Below are 19,010 nucleotides of genomic sequence, written 5' to 3'. Positions count from 1 at the left end.
TTGGGCTTGGGTTTTTTTACGCCTCGTGTTATAACCATATTCTACTTTCTTAAGGCAAGAGATTATTATTAACTCCGTGCTTTGGTAAGTATTTGCCACATGAAGCTTTATAAAATAATTCTGAAGAAAAATATAATTAACATTATTGTGAGATATAAACTCACCTGGTTCCTCATTTGAAGTGGTGAAAATACTATTGTAAGATCTTCGAACACGTAAGGTTATACAACCATTTTCATGTAGGCAAAATAAACCATCACGTTGAAAGCAGGGTATTACCTTTAAATAGATGATGTATTTGTTTTTAAAAACAGTAGATTTTAAAAGTATATACGGTGAGATTCATAAACTCATATTGAGAGAATATGGGCGAAAAAACCCCAAAACACAAAAATACACATATAATCCCCTAGTTTTAAAACTAAATGAACATTTTAAAAAATCCATCAATAATCCTAAAAAATCTGTCTTTATCCATGTAACTTAAATAGTTCAGTACATATCTCCAGATCAGTCAGAAGAATTTCTAGGGTTAAATCAAACCAATCTAAAGTGCAGAAAAATGAGGAATGTAAAATAACATTGTTAATCTTTAAATAAATAGAAAAAGAGAAAGTGAGACTAAGGACTTTTGCAAAATTATGGTTTTTCTCTATATAATTCATAATCAACTTTTGGTAATATAATTTATAAGTTGTAGATACCTGAAGAAATGGAACTCCTGTTCGTTCTATTGCAATCACACCCACTGTCTGATTCACCTCAAGGTCAAGGATTAAAATCTCTCGAGGATAGAGTAGCAACATGTGATTCCTTTTCGAAGGCAGGTATGCCAACTGAAGGCAATCATTGAGAGTTATGAATTCAGCACTGAAAAAAGTAAACATCTACTTCAGGCACCAAGAAATGAGTCAAACTCACAAATGAACTTATTCGTGAAACAGAAACAGACTCAGAGAAGCAAAAAAACAAACTTATGGTTACCAAAGGGGGAAGGAGGTAGGGGAGGGATAAATTAAGCATTTGGGATTAGCAGACACAAACTACTATATATAAAACAGATAAACAACAAGGTCCTACTGTGTAGCACAGGGAACTAGATTCAATATCCTGTAATAAACTCTACTGGAAAAGAATCTGAAAAAGAACATGTAATATAATACGTATAACTGAATCACTTTGCTGTACACCAGAAACTAACACAGCATTGTAAATTAACCATAATTCAATTTAAAAAAAATGAGTCAGACTTTATTCATATCAGAAAAAGCTAAAAAAGGATTGAATTTTGTACTTTCCACATAATAACTGTCAGTGAGAATGTACAGCTGTTTCCTGAAATGACCAACACGGGCTAGTATCTAAAAATTAGATCTCTCCTTTGTGCCAAAATCCAAATGACGACAATGATACTGTACAGGTCGGATAGAGGCATGTTTCTGAATATGTAAAAATGTAAAGTAAAGTACTAAGTCTGCAGTATGAGATGGTCAGTGACAATACTATATGGCATTCATAAGACAGTAGTTTTATTTTTATTTTGTAATTAGAAGTACTAGACAGACTGCTGAAATGAAGCATCAGGACTAAAACATAAAGCACATAGGGCAGTTAGGGCTAGGCAACTGGATAAGGAGTCACTGCACTATCCGCACGGCTTGGGCAAGGAAGGCACTTCCTCTACTCCGCCTTCATTCACTTTTCAGCTGTCTTAAAGCTTTCTTGAAACAAAGCTTGGTATTTTATTCACTTACCACAGCATTTTCTTCTGTGTAAATAAAAGAGATGAAATGATATGAGAATTATAAAGACTGTTAAAGAGTCTCAAAACTCATTTAATAAGTTGTGTTTGTGGTACATATTTAATCACAACTTTATTTTATAATAAATTTATATTTAATATATTTCAGTAGGAATGGGCATACAATTATGTACCTTTTTTCTTACATAACAGTTTTATTAAAAGGTTTTGAAACTTAAAATAAAGTTAGATTAGAGGACTAGAGACAGGGAGGTGGATTGCATTAAAATCCTGACTCTGCATTTCCTAGCTGGGTGAGCTTAAGTAACATATTTAAAACAGTGTGAGACTCAGCTTCCTCATTTATAATGTGGGCACAGTACTACTGCCCAGGATTGTAGCAAGATTATATGTAATAATGTATGTGAAAGCACCCAGAGTAGTTCTATTTGAAGGGATAAATAATGCATTTCCCCAGTACTCAAGATGAACATGATTCACATGACAGAAAATATAACGTATATAAATCATAACTTATAAAACTATGCAGGCAAAAAATAATTATTTATGATACAGAATCAATGCAAAGTAAATTAAAAGGTCTCAAGATATTTAAGGAGCAATCTTAAATTATTTCAGCACAGGGTGAGAGATAAATTAGTGAATTTAATCAGCCTATGGTTTACTATATAAAAATGATATTTACATATAAATTCAGAATGTATTTGTAGAGCAATTTGTATTTTACATTTTTTAGGTAATTACCCACAAAGTCTAGACAGAATAATCTTAGCATATTAAAAATAAAAGCTTTTAAAAAATGAATGCCAAAAAAACTACCAAAGCAATAAAAATATAAGAACTACCATAGCACTAGGAAAAAGATAGAAATCTATTTTTAATGCATAAAATTAGTTCTTTAAAATAAAATTGTACTCAGTTGAAATTTCTGAAATAAACAATAATAGCTAGCCTTTACCAAAAGAATGCTTATTGAGTATCAGACACTATGTTCAGTCCTTAAGCTATTGCACCTATTAATCCTTACAACCTTAAGAAATCCTTTCAAACACTATCTTAGAGATTGGGAGAGTGAAATTTGAACAAGATTAAATTATACTTAGAGTCACAGAGCTACAGCTTCCCTTAGAATCTTGGCCCTTAACCAGTATGGGAAACATCTTTACATGCATGAGAAAAACACCTATATTTTATTGGCTAATGAGATTACACAGCATTTAAGTCAGGAAAATGTATTTAAAATGAAAATCCAGCTTTTGTCCCCCAATTTTTAATGTGTTCAGTGGCCATAATCTTAGAATCTTTCTCTCTTATTTTCAGAAGTCAAAACTTTTCATGTGTCAAAATCAATGGGGGTTGTTTACCACATTACTGGAAACAAAGGAGCCACGTTAATGCTAAATCTCTTCTTAGGGGAAGAAACAAAAAAACATTTTTCCTCTTATAAATTCAAAATTATGAACAAGAAAGGGTAACATGAAGAAGAAAATTAATCTTAGTACATCTCCAAAAATGATGTTTTCATGAATAGATGATAACTAGATAAACGTTGAATAAATAAATGAATGTTGCTGTTAGTTTTACACTTGTAACTTACCTAGGTTTCTCTTGAGTGATTAAGATTTTCACTTTATTAAGAGCCTTCTTGGCCCCTGTGGCTGCAGCCAGCTTGCTGTGAGCTGGGCTGGAGTGTGGGCTGGATATGTACACTTTTTTCCCAGGGCCTGAGGGTGGCTTGGATGGAGAGAAGTCTGAGATGAATACAATGCCCTCACTGGTGAGTACTGTATTGAGAGAAGCAAAACTCTGATTAAAGTTTAATCTAGTATAGCACAGAGTTTTATTCCAATACAATTTTGAAAGCAAGGTAATGATAATTTTAATAATATAGAACTGGCAGTGTTATGCAGTCATAACATAACGGGAATGTTGTCCAAGTTAAAGTGAAACTGGTGGTCCATTACAATTCATCAGAGGCCTCCAAGCTCAGCATTCCAAATTAATGTTTTATATTAAAAAGATACCAGAAGGTTACTGGCAGAAAGAACAAATGTTTGTTCTTCCAAATATATTCAGTGCATGGACTTTCATTAAAAACCTTTCCTCATTATATCCCATAACTTCAAAATCCAAAGACTTTCAGAATATAAAATTCACAGAAGAAATAAAAAATCCCATATGTAAGAGGCTCTGCACACCACACTTGGTAAGTTCAAATATTTGACTTGATGATACTCATTTGTCATCATTATCATGAGCTACTCAGTCTAAACATATTTCCTTTTTCTTCTTGCGTATCAAATTGAACCTTGGGATGTGTAAAGAGTGTTCTTTTTCTCTTTACATCTAGAGTAAAAGTAAAGTGCCGGGGCTTCCCTGGTGGCGCAGTGGTTGGGAGTCCGCCTGACGATGGAGGGGACACGGGTTCGTGCCCCGGTCCGGGAGGATCCCACGTGCCGCGGAGTGGCTGGGCCCGTGAGCCATGGCCGCTGGGCCTGCGCGTCCGGAGCCTGTGCTCCGCAACGGGAGAGGCCACAACAGTGAGAGGCCCATGTACCGCAAAAAAAAAAAAAAAAAAAAAAAAAAAAAGATGTTAGGTCAACTGATGCTTTGAAATATATAGTGCTTTCATCAACCAAATTACAGAGATGCAGTAAATTAGCCTGAAGCCTTGTCTCCTTTCAGATTACAGAAGTCACCCTTCAAGGTCCCAGTCATTCCCCTTCTTTTGTGATGCCCTCACTCCCTGACTCTGCCAGCCAGGCCAGCCCTCCTCTGTGCTCCCACAGCACTGCATTCACAGCAAACTAGTGAGTGAATGAGTGAGTGAGTGTACACATACGTTCATATACACACATTTATATATACGAAGCCTAAACACATTGTATTGCAATTATTTATACAGCTGTTTCCCATTTTAATTTCTACTTGTCTGTCCTACTCTCCCTCCATCCACTCACACATACACACACCCCTCAATAAATGTTGGTGGATACATGTTAGAATTTTGAGTCATTCAAGTCCAGGGAAAACATTCTTTACCATAGTTAATCCCCTTGCCTCTTTCAAGTCGTTGATCAAATATCAAAATGAAGCCTACTTTGACCACTTCATCTAATACAACAACTTGCCCACTCCCATTCTCCCACTCCCTTTACCTTGTTTTACTTTTTTATACCACTTATAACCTCTTAATATATTGTAATTTATTAATTCATTATGTTCATAGTTTACAATCTGACCCTCCCTCACTAGAATGAAAACTTTATGAAGGAAGGAATTCTTGCCTTGGTTCACTGATACATTCCAGGTTCCCAGAACACTCCTGGCATATAACAATAGCTCAAGAAATATCTGTTGGATAACTGAATAAAAAATATTTTCTACATAATTTAGTCATAAAAGTATCTGTCTAGAATCTGATTTTTAGATCAGTAGCTCTGTAAAATATCAAAAGCACATTGGGAAAAACAGCCTCCACGAGAAAAAAATCCCTTGGGCTTGGTCTTTTCCTGACATGCATCTGTTTATGGCACTCAAAATACACGGCATGAATTAAAACAATTTTTAAAAAAGGAAGAAATGAATCTGGCCACAGACTAAATGAAACCCTTGACTCAGGTTCTTTCGATGTTCCTAGAAAAAAATTTAATTAAGTCTGAATTAGAGTAACACAGCAACTCTTTCTCTGACTAATCTAATTCTGTTCACAAACTCCACACAGTGAAGGTCTGGCTTGCTGATTTAAATTTCTAACCGTCATAGTATCTGTAATAGGAGCTGAAAATATATGAACTAGATGTGTTTCTCATTTTAACATTATAGATGTATGAAGGGTGTGTGTGTGTAGCATTAACCATATATGTTACAAACACCTCAACTCATTTTCCACAAGAAACTAGTACTCACAAGTTAAATGTGAGGGATCAAAAGGGTCAAAGGAAAAAGAAAGCATGTTATCTGCATAGCTCTTCTTCCAGAGTTTGGTGCCAGTATCTGCATTCCAGAGCACAATATAATTTGGCGGATGGATAGCAAGCAATAAATCTCGGGAAGCATCTTGATTCCATAACCACTGAACATCTGTAAAGACCAGAAAAATAAAGGCAAAATTCAGAAATCACCCACTTCAAATTACTTGTCTAATGTGTCCTTGATATCTAGTTGTGTGTGTGTGTATGTGTGTGTGTGTTTACATAATCCTTAAAATCTTAACTACCCCCCTTCAATGTTGCATATATGTGTCAGGATTGATAGGAAAAGCTAATTTTATATAAAAATGAGCTGTCTGGACATTAGAATCTAGAGGTCAAAATTTCCAAGTAATCTGAAATATTACTTCAAAGAAAATACAAAGCAATTTACACTATTCATTATTTAAAACTTTATGTCAAAGACTGTCCCAGCCATGATCAATGTCAGACTCTCCGAATGTTTTTGTGGAATTACTTAATGGGACTTTACAGAATTTCATGTTTTTTCATAACAATAAAGAGGATAAGGATCTAGTTCAATAGTACAGTAAGTACTTGGTAAGTATTTTTTAAATAGTCATTTAAAAGATTCACTCAGTCAAGAGAGCCACTCAGTCAAAGCCTGAAGAGCCCAGGAATACTGTATTGATTATAGGTCAGTAACATAAGCAAGCAAACAAATGATCTATATGAAAATGAGAAAAAAAATTTATCTCTATTAAGAGAAAGTAAGCACTGAGGGCTAATTCAAAAGAGCAGTTCGGGCAAGCTTACTTATATTATAGCTTACATTTACAAGACTGTTTACAGCAGCTTAATTTTTCTCATCATGCTCAACTGAGGGCAAGATTGAAATTAATGCATTTTACCAAAGCACAAATCAACTGAGATTTGAGGAAATAAGCCCCGAAGCATATTGATAAGGAAAAGAAAGCTAGATTCGGATCAGCGGAACAGGCTAAACACAATCAAGAGTTAACTGAGAAGTGATGAAATTAAACGAATGGGAAAAACCAACCACACTAAGAGTAAGTGTATTAATACAGACGCTTGGCGGAGTACAGACTTTCCTCACCCTGAATAGGCTTGGCATGCTCTTGGATCTCACACTGAGCTACTCCTGCTGCTACATCCCAAACGATGATCTTTCCATTGACATCAGCAGAAGCTAAGCGCAAGGAGTATGGTGAGCCGATGTTATGGTGATAATTTTCCCTGGCCCATTTAACCTAGTATCAAGAAGAAATCAAATCAAGTAAGTACTTGCACTGGATGAAACTATACCTAATGTTTATAAAACACCAACTGGAACCCAAACTACATTCTACACTTATATTATAAAAATAGGAAACTAGGGAACCCTCCTACGCTGTTGGTGGGAATATAAAGTGGTACAGCCACTATGGAGAACAGTATGGAGGTTCCTTAAAAAACTAAAAATAGAACTACCATGTGACCCAGCAATCCCACTCCTAGGCATATACCCGGAGAAAACCATAATTCAAAAAGAGACATGCACCCCCATGCTCATTGCAGCGCTATTTACAATAGGCAGGACATGAAAGCAAACTAAATATCCCTCAATGGAGGAATGGATAAAAATGTGGTACATACATACAATGGAATATTACTCATCCATAAAAAAGAACAAAATAATGCCATTTATAGCAACACGAATGGACCCAGACATTGTCATACTGAGTGAAGTAAGTCAGGTACAGAAAGACAAATATCATGATATTGCTTATATGCAGAATCTTAAAAAAAAGGGTACAAACGAACTTATTTACAAAACAGAAGTAGAGTCATGAATATAGTAAACAAACTTATGATTACCAAGGGATAAGGGCAGGGGGAGGGATAAATTGGGAGATTGGGATTGACATTTACACACTACTATATATAAAATAGATAACTGATAAGAACCTGCTGTACAGCACAGAGTACTCTACTTAATACTCTGTAATGGGCTATATGGGAAAAGAATCTAAAAAAAAAAAAAGTGGGTATGTGTGTATGTATAACTGATTCACTTTGCTGTACAGCAGAAACTAACACAACATTGTAAATCAACTATACTCCAATAAAAATTTTTAAAAAAGGAAACTAGCTTCCATCTTGAAAGTCAGACATTTTTATTATTTATGATATTTTTTAAAAGTTGTAATTAAAATATTTTTGAAAACATCACAATGTTCCTGCCTTTAAAATATGAAAAAATGATGCACAACCTTAATACTATGGGGAATTCACGTAAAAAACTCCGGAATACCATATCTTAAAATGGTATGATCATTGGTATATCATTTGATCATAGTAATAACCATAAAACCTAATTCTGACATAACATGTAAAATCCTAAATTGCTAAGCAGAATCTTTTCCTGCATTCTATTCTTCTAATTAAAAGGAGACAACTTACAGCTACAAAAACCTTGCAAAGGAAAAAAACAAAAGCAAACAAAAACTCTGGCTATCCCTCTCATAAAACTGGAAAATAACATTAACAGTTTTTTCTCTAAAAAACAAATTTGTGCATCATAGTTTTAGTAATATCATTAAGAATAGTTTTTTTAAAAAAAATAAAAAACACAAGAATCCCGGCACAAAATCAAGAAATTAACTGAGCATCAAATACTGGCAGAGTAAGGAATGAAACAGAGTCCTTACTCTGAGCCAAGGCCTTCCCTGGACACAACCTCCCCTCCCCTCTAGCTCAGCATCCTACTTGCTTACTTCAGAACATTTCCCACACAACATTTTGTTAATTATTCTGTTTACTTTCTTTTGACCTATCACCAACCCTATCACCAATCCCACTCCATAGGGCAGGATCACCAAGGCCTCGCTCCCATGTCTATCCCACAGCCTTAACACAGTGCCTGCAGCTGACGTTCGAGTATGTGTTCAGTAAACGAACTTAACACCACAGACTCTTCAAATATATACCTAGGTAGACATATGTACACAGACACACAGATGTGTGTATTTATAAGTAAGCACTCATAGAAAATGCTAGGTTAGGGAAGCATGCTAACCAATTCCAACAGCCTTCATGAAAAAGATGGAAACAAGAAGTTTTCTGAACTCCAGTGTTAATAAGCCTTAGGTTTCTACTCCAACACATCTTTTCCTCAGGCAAGAATTTTTTTAATAAAATGTGTGCGTAGGCATATATATATGCAATGTATGTTTGAATGTGTATATATATTCACATGTGTGAATGTATGTATACTCTCCCTCCTCATTATTTGCAGATTCTGTATTTGTGAATTTGCTTACTCGCTAAAATGTATTTGTGATTTTATTTGCAAAATCAGTATTTTGCAGTGCTTTTGCAGTCATTCATGGACATGTGCAGGGTAGTGAAAAATCTGAGTCACTCAACATACAACTGCATCCCAGCTGTGGTTGAATGAGGCACTCTTGTTCCAGTTCTCATAATGTAAACAAATGTCTTTTCTGAGATCTATTAAGTACCATGAGTTTTGCACTTTTGTGCTTCCTGTTGATGATTTCACTGTTTAAAATGGTCCTCAAGTGCAGCGTCGAAGTGCTGTCTAGTGCTCCTAAGCACAAGAAGTTGTGACGTGCCTTACAGAAAAAAGACACGTGAAATAACCTTTGTCCAGGCATGAATTATACTGCTATCGGTCATGAGCTCAATGATAATAAATCAACAATATAATAAATGTCTTTTAACAGAAACACATAAAAAACAAGGTTATGTATCAATCAGTTGATGAAAATATTGTGACTAAAGGCTCACTCGGAACCACACCATGTATTTCCCCGAGGAGCCATCAATGTTTCAGTATATGCTAACTCAGTGTTTGCAACAACTTTACAGAATAAAACTACCACGGATAAGAATTATTGTTTTGTGTGTGTGTGTGTGTGTGTGTGTGTGTGTGTGTGTGTGTGTGTGGTACCTGAATTCCATCTTTGTAAACGTCAAGTAGTGTACATATTTAAAAAAAAAGCAGGGCTTCCCTGGTGGTGCAGTGGTTGAGAGTCCGCCTGCCGTTGCAGGGGACACGGGTTCGTGCCCCGGTACGGGAAGATCCCACATGCCGCGGAGCTGGGCCCGTGAGCCATGGCCGCTGAGCCTGCGCGTCCGGAGCCTGTGCTCCGCAATGGGAGAGGCCACAACAGTGAGAGGCCCGCATACCAAAAAAAAAAAAAATCAGACCTACTAGAGAATGGACTTGAGGACATGGGGAGGGGGAAGGGTAAGCTGGGACAAAGTGAGAGAGTGGTAGTGTATATATGGACATATATATACTACCAAATGTAAAATAGATAGCCAGCGGGAGGCAGCCACATAGCACAGGAGGATCAGTTCGGTGCTTTGTGACCAGCTGAAAGGGTGGGATAGGAAGGGTGGGAGGGAGGGAGACGCAAGAGGGAAGAGATATGGGGATATCTGTATATGTATAACTGATTCACTTTGTTATAAAGCAGAAACTAACACACCATTGTAAAGCAATTATACTCCAATAAAAATGTTAAAAAAAATCACCTAAACACAGCATAATCAAACTGCTGAAAATCCAGATAAGGAGATGAGATGAGAAAAGATACAAAGCATACAGAGAAACAAAGACAAAAATTTCTCATTAAAAATTACCCAAGCTGGGAGATAGTGGAGTGATATCTTTAAAGCACTACAAGAAAAAAAGAAAAAGAAAAACTGGTGAAATAGTTTCTCAGCCAAATAAAAGCTGAAAGGATCAAACAATATCAGATACATGCCTCAAGAACTTAAAGGAAATTCTTCAGGCAAAAGGAATATGATGCCAGACTGAAACACAGATCTACACTAAGAAATGAAAACTCCAGAAATGCCAAAAAGATAGAAATGGGGGGGAGAGAGAATATATTTTTTCTCAAAAAAACCCCCCCCAAAAAACAAAAAAAAAAAACCCTATACCTAACATCAGAATTGAATGAATGCTTTCCTCCTAGGCGCAGGATTAAGACAAGAGTATCCTCCCTCCACTTCTATTCATTGTAGTAGAGGTTCCAGTCAACACAATAGGACAAAGGAAAAGAAATAAAAGACACCAGACTATCAGTGAAAAACCCAAACTGTCGTTATCTGAAGGTAACATGATTGTCTATGTAAAAAAAAAAAAAAAAAATCACCCAAATTACTGGATCTAGCAAGTTTAGCAAGATCACAAGACACAGGTTAGTATTAAAAAAAAATCACCTGTATTTTTCTCTACTTCATATTACATACAAAAATTAACTCAAAATGGATCTGAAATTTAAATATAAGAGCTAAAACCATACATTCTTAGATGAAAACAAAGGTGTAAATCTTATTGACATTGGGAAGAGCAATGGTTCTTGGATACAGCAACAAAAGAAAAACATTATACCTACATCAAAATTTAAAACATTTGTGCTTCATAGGGCACTATCAAAAAAGTGAAAGATAACTCACAGAATGAGGGAAAATATTTGCCAACCATATATCTGATAAGGGACTTGGATCTAGAATACACAAAGAACTCTTACAACTCCAAAATTTTTAAAAATACAATTTTAAAATGGGTAAAGGAATGAACAGACAGTTCTCAAAAAAGATATACAAATGGCCAAAAAACACATGAAAAGATGCTAAACATCATTAGCCATCAGGGAAATGCAAACCAAAACCACAATGAGAACCACCTCATATCTGCTAGGATGGCTATAATCAAAAGGACATATAATGACAAGTGTTGCTCAGGATGAGGAGAAATTGGAGCCCTCGTACACTGCTACAGGAATGTAAAATAGTGCAGCCTCTGGAAAATGGTCTGGCAGTTCCTCAAAAAGTTAAACACAGAGTTACCATGAGTCGGCAATTCTAATCCTAGGCATATACCCAAGAGAAATGAAAACATAGGTTCACACAAACAGACTGTGCACAAACGTTCACAGCCGTATTATTCATAGTACCTAAAAAGTGGGAAATACCCAAATGTCCATCAATAAATAAATGGTGTCTATCATACAGTGGAATACTATTCAGCAATAAAAAGGAATAGAGTACTGACGTATGCTATGGCATGGATGAACCTTGAAAACATTCTTCTAGGTGAGAGAAGCCAGGCACATATTGTATCGTCTCATTTATTTGAAATGTCTAGAACAGACAAATCTACAGGACAGAAAGTAGATTCGTGGCTGCCTAGGGATGAAGGGGACGGGGAAAAGGCATGGGTAGCAACTGCTAATGGGTACAGGGCTTCTTTTGGGGGTTATGAAACTGACTGTGGTGACAGCTACACAACTCTGTGGATATACTGAAAGCCAGGGAATTGTATGCTTTAAATGGGTGAATTTAAATGTATGAATATCTCAGTAAACCTGTTAACAATGAAAAAGACCCCAAATCTCTATCTCCAATTGTAACATCTCCCCTAAAATTTCAGATCAGTATAATTCAATTGCCCCAGGTGTCTCGAACGTTGCACGTTAAACACTTACACTCACCGACTTCTCACACACTCACCTCATCAAAGCAACACTGCCATTCAACTACTCAAACAGAAACCTTGGAGTCATTCTATTCTGACTCTCCCTGAAGACTGTTTACTCTAAAGGCTATCAAGTTTACCTCTTAGCTCCTAAATGGAACTCCTTCACGCCTCTGCTTTATTTTAGGCCCTAAGAATTTCCTGCCCAAATTACTACAATTCTCTAAATGATCCCACTGCCTTGTCTTGCCTTTTTCCAACAGATCCTCCACTGCTGCCAGAATGAGTTTTTCTAAAATGCAAATACGATCATATCAATCTCCTACTTAAAAATCCAGATTCCTTCATAATCTTACAAACCTTTTGGGGCAGGTGAATTTCTCCAGCTGCCTTCTTTCATCACTCCTACATGTGTATCCCATCTTTTAGCCATCCTTACACATATTACTTCCCTTTGTGTATATCCTCCCTTTTTCCTGCAGTGCACCTCTCCCAATTTTCACTTGGCCAACTACTGTTTACAGCCCCTAAAATGAAAAGACTTCTGAGACCCTCCTCTGATCCCTAAAACGAGGTGACCTGTAGCTCCTTTGTCTTTCCACAGCATATTAGGCAGGTCTCACTTACCACACTGTATTTGTATGTTTTCTTTTCATTCTTCCTCACTAGACAATGAATTGCTTGAGGGCTTTCATCTCTATATCCTTAGCACATGTTAGGTGCTCAAAATTAATGAGTGAATGAGTGGTCCAGTACATGGCAGAATTAGTGTTTTCCACCAGCTTTGAAATGACCTAAGCACTAGCATTTTAGCTCATTCTAGCTCATCTGAGCCATACTAGCTCAGCCTGATGTGACATTATATATGGAAATACTAGGCTACCCCAAATAGATTATCATACTTAAAACCTATTCAACATGTGTACATATGACTTACTGAGATTCTAGCGATATTGAAAACTTTAGAATAGACAATATGTTATAGGGTCAAAGTGGGATCTGACTTACCTTGACAACATCAGCTTTATGTTTTTCTAAAACTTGAAGCGTTTGAGCAGCATTGGAATCAATCACTACCACCAGCGAATGACATCCATAAGCAATTAAACCTTGCCAGCCCCTAACAAAAAGTGTTAAAATTTAAGTAAAAAGCAAAGCAAAGCAACTTCTCTCTTGCCAAGAGGCAGCCTAAATAAGTGAGAAATCTAACTAACATGCACCATCATTAATAAAATTATTTAAGCCCAAAGGCTAGTATTTTACATTATAGCATTTAAATTAAATGTCTCGTTTAGCTTTAAAAAAGCTTGTTTAGTTTTTCTTTCAGATAAAAAAAAGAAGGTTCTGAGAGATATGCACGTAGAGCCGTGAAGACGCATAAAGCAACTCCTGTCGTCTATTTGTCTTTGAGGGCATATACCTTGTCTTATTCAACTTTTAATACTGAGCATCCACAAAGTGCGTGGGACCATGCTCCCCGGTATCTGTGATTAGCCCCGGTCCTTCCCACCAGATAAAAAGACAAACGGTGAACAGGAGGTTTCGGTACTCTTGCCAACATTCCCAGTAGCCATAGCTACCGCAGTTTGCTTTATATTTGTCTAGTTGTTAATTTGCAGTGTCTTTTTACAGTAAACCGATAAAGGTGAAATGAAGTGCCGGCGAGAGCACAGGAGCCTGGCACAGGGTCCGGCACACTGTTGAATGAATAAAGGTAAGAAACAGGAATGAAAAAGAAAGAAGACAGAATGGGGACGAGAACGTGGTCAGGGGAATTGACATTGGGGAGAGAAGGCTGGAGACTGGAGAGAGGTTAAGAGACGGGACTGGGAGGGTGAGGAAGGTGTGGAGAAAAGAGCAAAGAGAAACAGAGATGGTAGAACGAGGGCAAATATATCCACACAGGGAAAGTCCCCACGTGGGGCATTTACAGCTTTTATAGTAACAACACAAACCCAGCATTTAAATGAAAAACTCCAAGTGTGAAGGCGGCACCCAGTCTTTGCGAGGCCAAACTAAGCCGGGGGGGGGGGGCGGTGAAACCTCTTGTTTTGTCCCCTTCCCCTCACAAACTCCTGGCCGAGCCTGGCGGCCTCGGAGCCCCGCGCCCTCACCAGTCCACCGCCGCCTTGTTGTGGGCACTGAGGGCCCCGGTGAGGGTGCGCGCCGACACCTTAAAATTCACCGTGTAGGGCAACATCGCTGCGGCTAAGCCCGGCCCTCGGCGCCGACCCGCAACCAGGAAGGGGCGGCCACTGCGCTTCCGTTCCAAACAGAGTCCGGGTGGCTTCGTGGGCGCCGCAGTTTGGTTCCACCGCCCCCAGGTACGTCTTCCTTCAGGTTCCGCCACGCCTATGTTCCGGCTGCTTCAGGATGCCGCCGCTGTAGCGGTTCCGCACCTCTGCGTAGGTGGTTCCCGGAAGAGAGAGGTGCTGACTCTGGTTACGTCCGGTTTGTTCAGACTGGGACTGCGTAGACCTATGTGCCCTGGTGGAAATGGTGAAAAGCAGGAGCTAAAAGCCCCAATTAGCCTTTCTGCCTTGGATTAGTTCACTTAGGGCAACAACCAATGACAGGCACTGTTGTAGGCATGGAAGATGTGGTGATGAAGAAGACAAAGTCTCCTCCCTCATGGAGTTTATAGAATAAATGCATGTGTGAAGTTAATTGGATGAATGGAGAGAGTGAATGAGAAGAATGGCCGGAACATAAAAAATTTGCAAATACGGAGAATACTCCATATATGGCCTTGGAAATACTTAAAAAGCAACAACAAAATAGCGTTTCTCCTGAGGCCAAGTGCCCTTTGCCTGTGTCTGTTTGTTGGGGTAGCTTTCGTTTGCCAGTTTCTCCTGTGCTGCTCTCCTTCAAGTCAGACTCAATACCTCCCTCCTCTGTACTCCACACTTTTTTTATTATCCTTTAACACTCGACACAATGATTTCTTTACAATTTTTGCAGTCTTCTGTCTCTCCCCAAGTACATTGCTAGTTCCTTGATCAACAAAAGGAACAAAAATAATGGTAATTTTGTCATCATGGGTCGTTGTGTCCACCTTATCACTCTTATAAAACAGCTTTCTCAAAGATTACCGACAACGTCCTCTTAGTCGTTAAAGTTAATGAATACAGTTTGGCTTTTAGTTGTTCTCTGGCAATTGTTGCTGCTTCCCTTCCCTTGCCTTGCTGTCCTGCCTTCCCTGCCCCACATCCTTCCCTACTGATGATACTTTGGGGCTAGCAGAGATACCCATAACCACAGATCTAAATATGCCACTCCCTTATTAAAAATCATTGGTGCCTCCTGTGACAGAGATTGCTAATTGGCTCCCAGAATTTATTCCCCCCTTCTTTCTTAGGAACATAACCACAATTTGTTTCCAGGCACATTATCACTCCATTAAATTAATACATACCCCAGCTTCCCTTACAACTAGATCAAGTCATAAGGCTAAATTCTGGCCAGTGAGATGTAAATGGAAGTGTGTCGTGACCTCTGAGAAACCACTCTTCTGTGCTGTCCTTCTGTGCTATTTCAGTATTTATACCCTACATTATTGTTATCTGCAGATATGTTTGTCTAGCAAGGGAGACTAACACATTTTTAGGCAACTGTGTTATAGCAGAATAAATACACTCTAGTAGACTTAGAACTCCTCTCAGAAAGGAACCAGATCTCAATATTCCTTTCTCCCCAATGCCCAGCACTCTTCCTGGTCCTCAGTAAATGACTGATGGTGCAAGAGTTTTAAATGGCCTCAAGCACAAGGTCAACCAGGCATGAGGTGGCAGGCAGTAAGGAGTCAGTGCAGAAGCTCACAGATGGAGAAGGGGGCAGGGAACCCTCTTATAGTAAGAGGAATTAATTACTTTGAATCTGTAAGCTGCCTAGAGGACATGAATGTTGAATATTCAGGGCAAGGATGGATGAACAGCTGGGGCTGGAACAGTAATATGTCTCCCATGGTACGAGAGTGTGAATTAAGTATGTTAATGGGTTTTTATGGCTTTCTCTGAAGCGTCTGTCTTGGCCAGTGTGGAAGACAGAATAAACACATTGGACAATTGCTCTTTCCATGGGAAAGAACCTAAGCTCCTCTTCTATGCCTGAAAAACTACCATTTCACTCCACGTCCGATGACGTCAACTCCAAAGCCAGGTGAAGTGGGCTCAGAGCATCCTTCCACTGCTGTCTTCCATTTGCTTCCCTAAACTAGGACAACTGTTTTTCCTCTTTTAAAGTTGGTGGAGATAAGAATATAATGGTGATATTTCTGATTGCTACTCTGCTTGGGTGAGACAAAGCAGAGGAAAGGGATGAAGACAGAAATAATATATTAGTGAATACATCACTTACTTTGTAAGTGAAATTTCCAAGGTCACATCAGAAAGAGCGCTGGTAAATTGGTTTGACCATGGATGGAGATGTTGAGGATGAAGGTGATGAAATCAACTGCTTACTATGGAGCCCTCATAAAATGCCAGGTACTATGATAAGCCCTTCACTTGCATCATCCCACTGAATCAAAGTCATAAGGCTGTATTATAAGAAGTATCCTATGGATGACAAAATTAAGGCTCACAGAGTTGCCTTAAGTTATGCAGTCAATAAAAGGCAGAGCAGTGTTGGAACCCAGGTGAATCTGAATCCAGAACCGATACTTTTAACTACTGACAACACCACATTGCCCTCCATGGCACAATCCACACCACAGTCCAGTTGCAATGAATGCCAGCTGCTTGGGAAGCATAGGATTTTTTAAAAATCATACTTTTATTGAGATATAATTCATATAATTCATCTACTTAATCTCACAATTTGGTTGGTTTTAGTATATTCACAGAGCTTTGCAACCATCACCACAATCAACTGTAGACTATTTCATCACTTGGAAAAGAAATCCTATACCCGTTAACAGTCAGTCATCATTTCCCCCTGACCTCATGACCCCCCTCCTCATCCCTAGGCAACCACTAAGCTACTATCTCCATAGATTTGCCTATTCTGGACATTTCATAGAAATGGAATCATACAACATTGGGCTCTGTGTACCTGTCTTCTTCCCCTAGTGTAATGTTTTCAAATTTTTCCATTTTGGGCTTCCCTGGTGGCGCAGTGGTTGAGAGTCCGCCTGCCAATGCAGGGGACATGGGTTCGTGCCCCAGTCCGGGAAGATGCCACATGCCGCGGAGTGGCTGGGCCCGTGAGCCATGGCCACTGAGCCTGCGCGTCCGGAGCCTGTGCTCCGCAACGGGAGAGGCCACAACAGTGAGAGGCCCGCGTACCGCAAAAAAAAAAAAAAAAAAAAAAAAAAAATTATTCCATTTTGTAGTATATAGCAGTACTTTTTTATTTCTGAATAATATTTCATTGTGTGGATATGGCACCTTTTATTTATCCATTCATCTGTTAATGCACATTTGTGTTGTTTTTATCTTCCAGCTATTACAAATAATGCTACTATAAACATTCCTGTACAGGTTTTTATGTGAACATATGTTTTCATTTCTCTTGGGTATATACCTAGGACTGGAACTGCCGGCTCATATGGTAATTCTAATGTTTAACTTTTTAAGGAACTACAAGATTGTTTTCCAAAGAGGCTGCTGCACCATTTTACAGTCCCATCAGCAGTGTATGAGGATGGCACTTACTCCACATTCTCCTCAGCACTTTTTATTCTCTGTCTTTTTGTAGCCATCCTAGTGAGTGTGAAGTGGTTCTCATTGTGGTTTTGGTTTGCATTTGCCTGATGGCTAAGGATGTTGAGCATCTTTCCATGTGTTTATTGGCCATTTATATATCTTCTTTGGATAAATGTTATTCCGATTTTTGGCTCATTTTTCAATTGGGTCATTTGTCTCTTCACTATTGAGTTATAAAATTTCCTTACCTACTATAGACACAAATCCCTTATCAGATTTACCAAAAAATTCTCCCATTCTATAGGTAGCAACATGAATGCTGAGCCACTTGGCTGAGCACATATACCCCCATAAGGTCAAGGACTGAAGTCATGGTCTTATTTCCAAAACTAAGAAAGATAGTGGTAGCCTGGTTGTGGCCTCATTGTGGAAAGGGACAGGAACATAATTCTGATGCTGAAACATGGTGTATAAGGACAGGGTACACGCTTAGGAATAATGAAATTAGTCAAAGAGAAAATTAAGGCATTAAAATTTTTTCTTTTTGTTTTATTTGCATATTTTACTATTTATGTAGCTTTTAATTGTGTTTTTGTCTTATCTCACTTAAGATGGCACATAATGAGCAACTTCAGTCACACTGTTGGTAGTCCTGCTCAGTTCCTGACCTTCACGCTTGTCCAAATGTCTTCTAACACCACCTGCTTCTATGTGCACAAGTCCATGGAATCCACATACTGTATGTGATCCTTTAAAGGTTCTTTTAATTCAGTTCTATTACTAATACCAGGTATCATTTGCTGGGACTTAACCATGTGTCAGGCAGTGAGCTAAGGACTTTCCATGTGAGCGAAGGCTTTTCTTTGAACTTCATACTGGATTTCCTTCTTCTGGTCCTAGGGAGTCATGAATGGTTAGCATCAGTAATAGAAGGGCATTTATTGTGACTTTGGGCAAATTACTTGAGTTGATTAAGCCTCCTTTTCTTCTATTTTTTAGAGGGGGTTGGTAATTATCCTTGGATGATTAAAAGCATTACATTAGATAATACATTAAAAGAGCCTAACACAGCACTTGGGTTCCTAAGTACCTTATAATTTACTGACAGAGCTGGAATATAAATCTAGGCCTTTTTTTTTGATAGCACTGACCCCTCT

The 19,010-nt window shown here is 38.2% G+C and overlaps 1 protein-coding gene across 3 annotated transcripts in view; it reads right to left on the bottom strand.

The window, feature by feature from the left end:
• Positions 1-14,641, bottom strand: part of WDR11 (WD repeat domain 11) — a 56,102-nt gene extending 41,461 nt beyond the window's left edge. For 2 of the 3 annotated variants that reach the window (XM_082635959.1, XM_082635960.1), the window contains exons 1-7: positions 14,323-14,641; positions 13,217-13,328; positions 6,812-6,965; positions 5,672-5,845; positions 3,360-3,546; positions 705-870; positions 165-279 (exon numbers count right to left, since the gene is read on the bottom strand). In XM_082635959.1, the coding sequence (XP_082492085.1) occupies positions 165-279; positions 705-870; positions 3,360-3,546; positions 5,672-5,845; positions 6,812-6,965; positions 13,217-13,328; positions 14,323-14,408 (994 nt within the window). In that variant the 5' untranslated portion in view covers positions 14,409-14,641. The remainder of the gene's footprint in view (positions 1-164; positions 280-704; positions 871-3,359; positions 3,547-5,671; positions 5,846-6,811; positions 6,966-13,216; positions 13,329-14,322) is intronic. The other variant, XM_082635961.1, reaches the window with a different exon arrangement.
• Positions 14,642-19,010: the final 4,369 nt, after the last annotated feature.

This window comes from Mesoplodon mirus (assembly GCF_964341445.2).
Source record: "Mesoplodon mirus genome assembly, chromosome: 2".
Classification (NCBI taxonomy): Eukaryota; Metazoa; Chordata; class Mammalia; order Artiodactyla; family Ziphiidae; genus Mesoplodon; species Mesoplodon mirus.
This window is presented reverse-complemented; position numbering and strand designations above follow the sequence as displayed.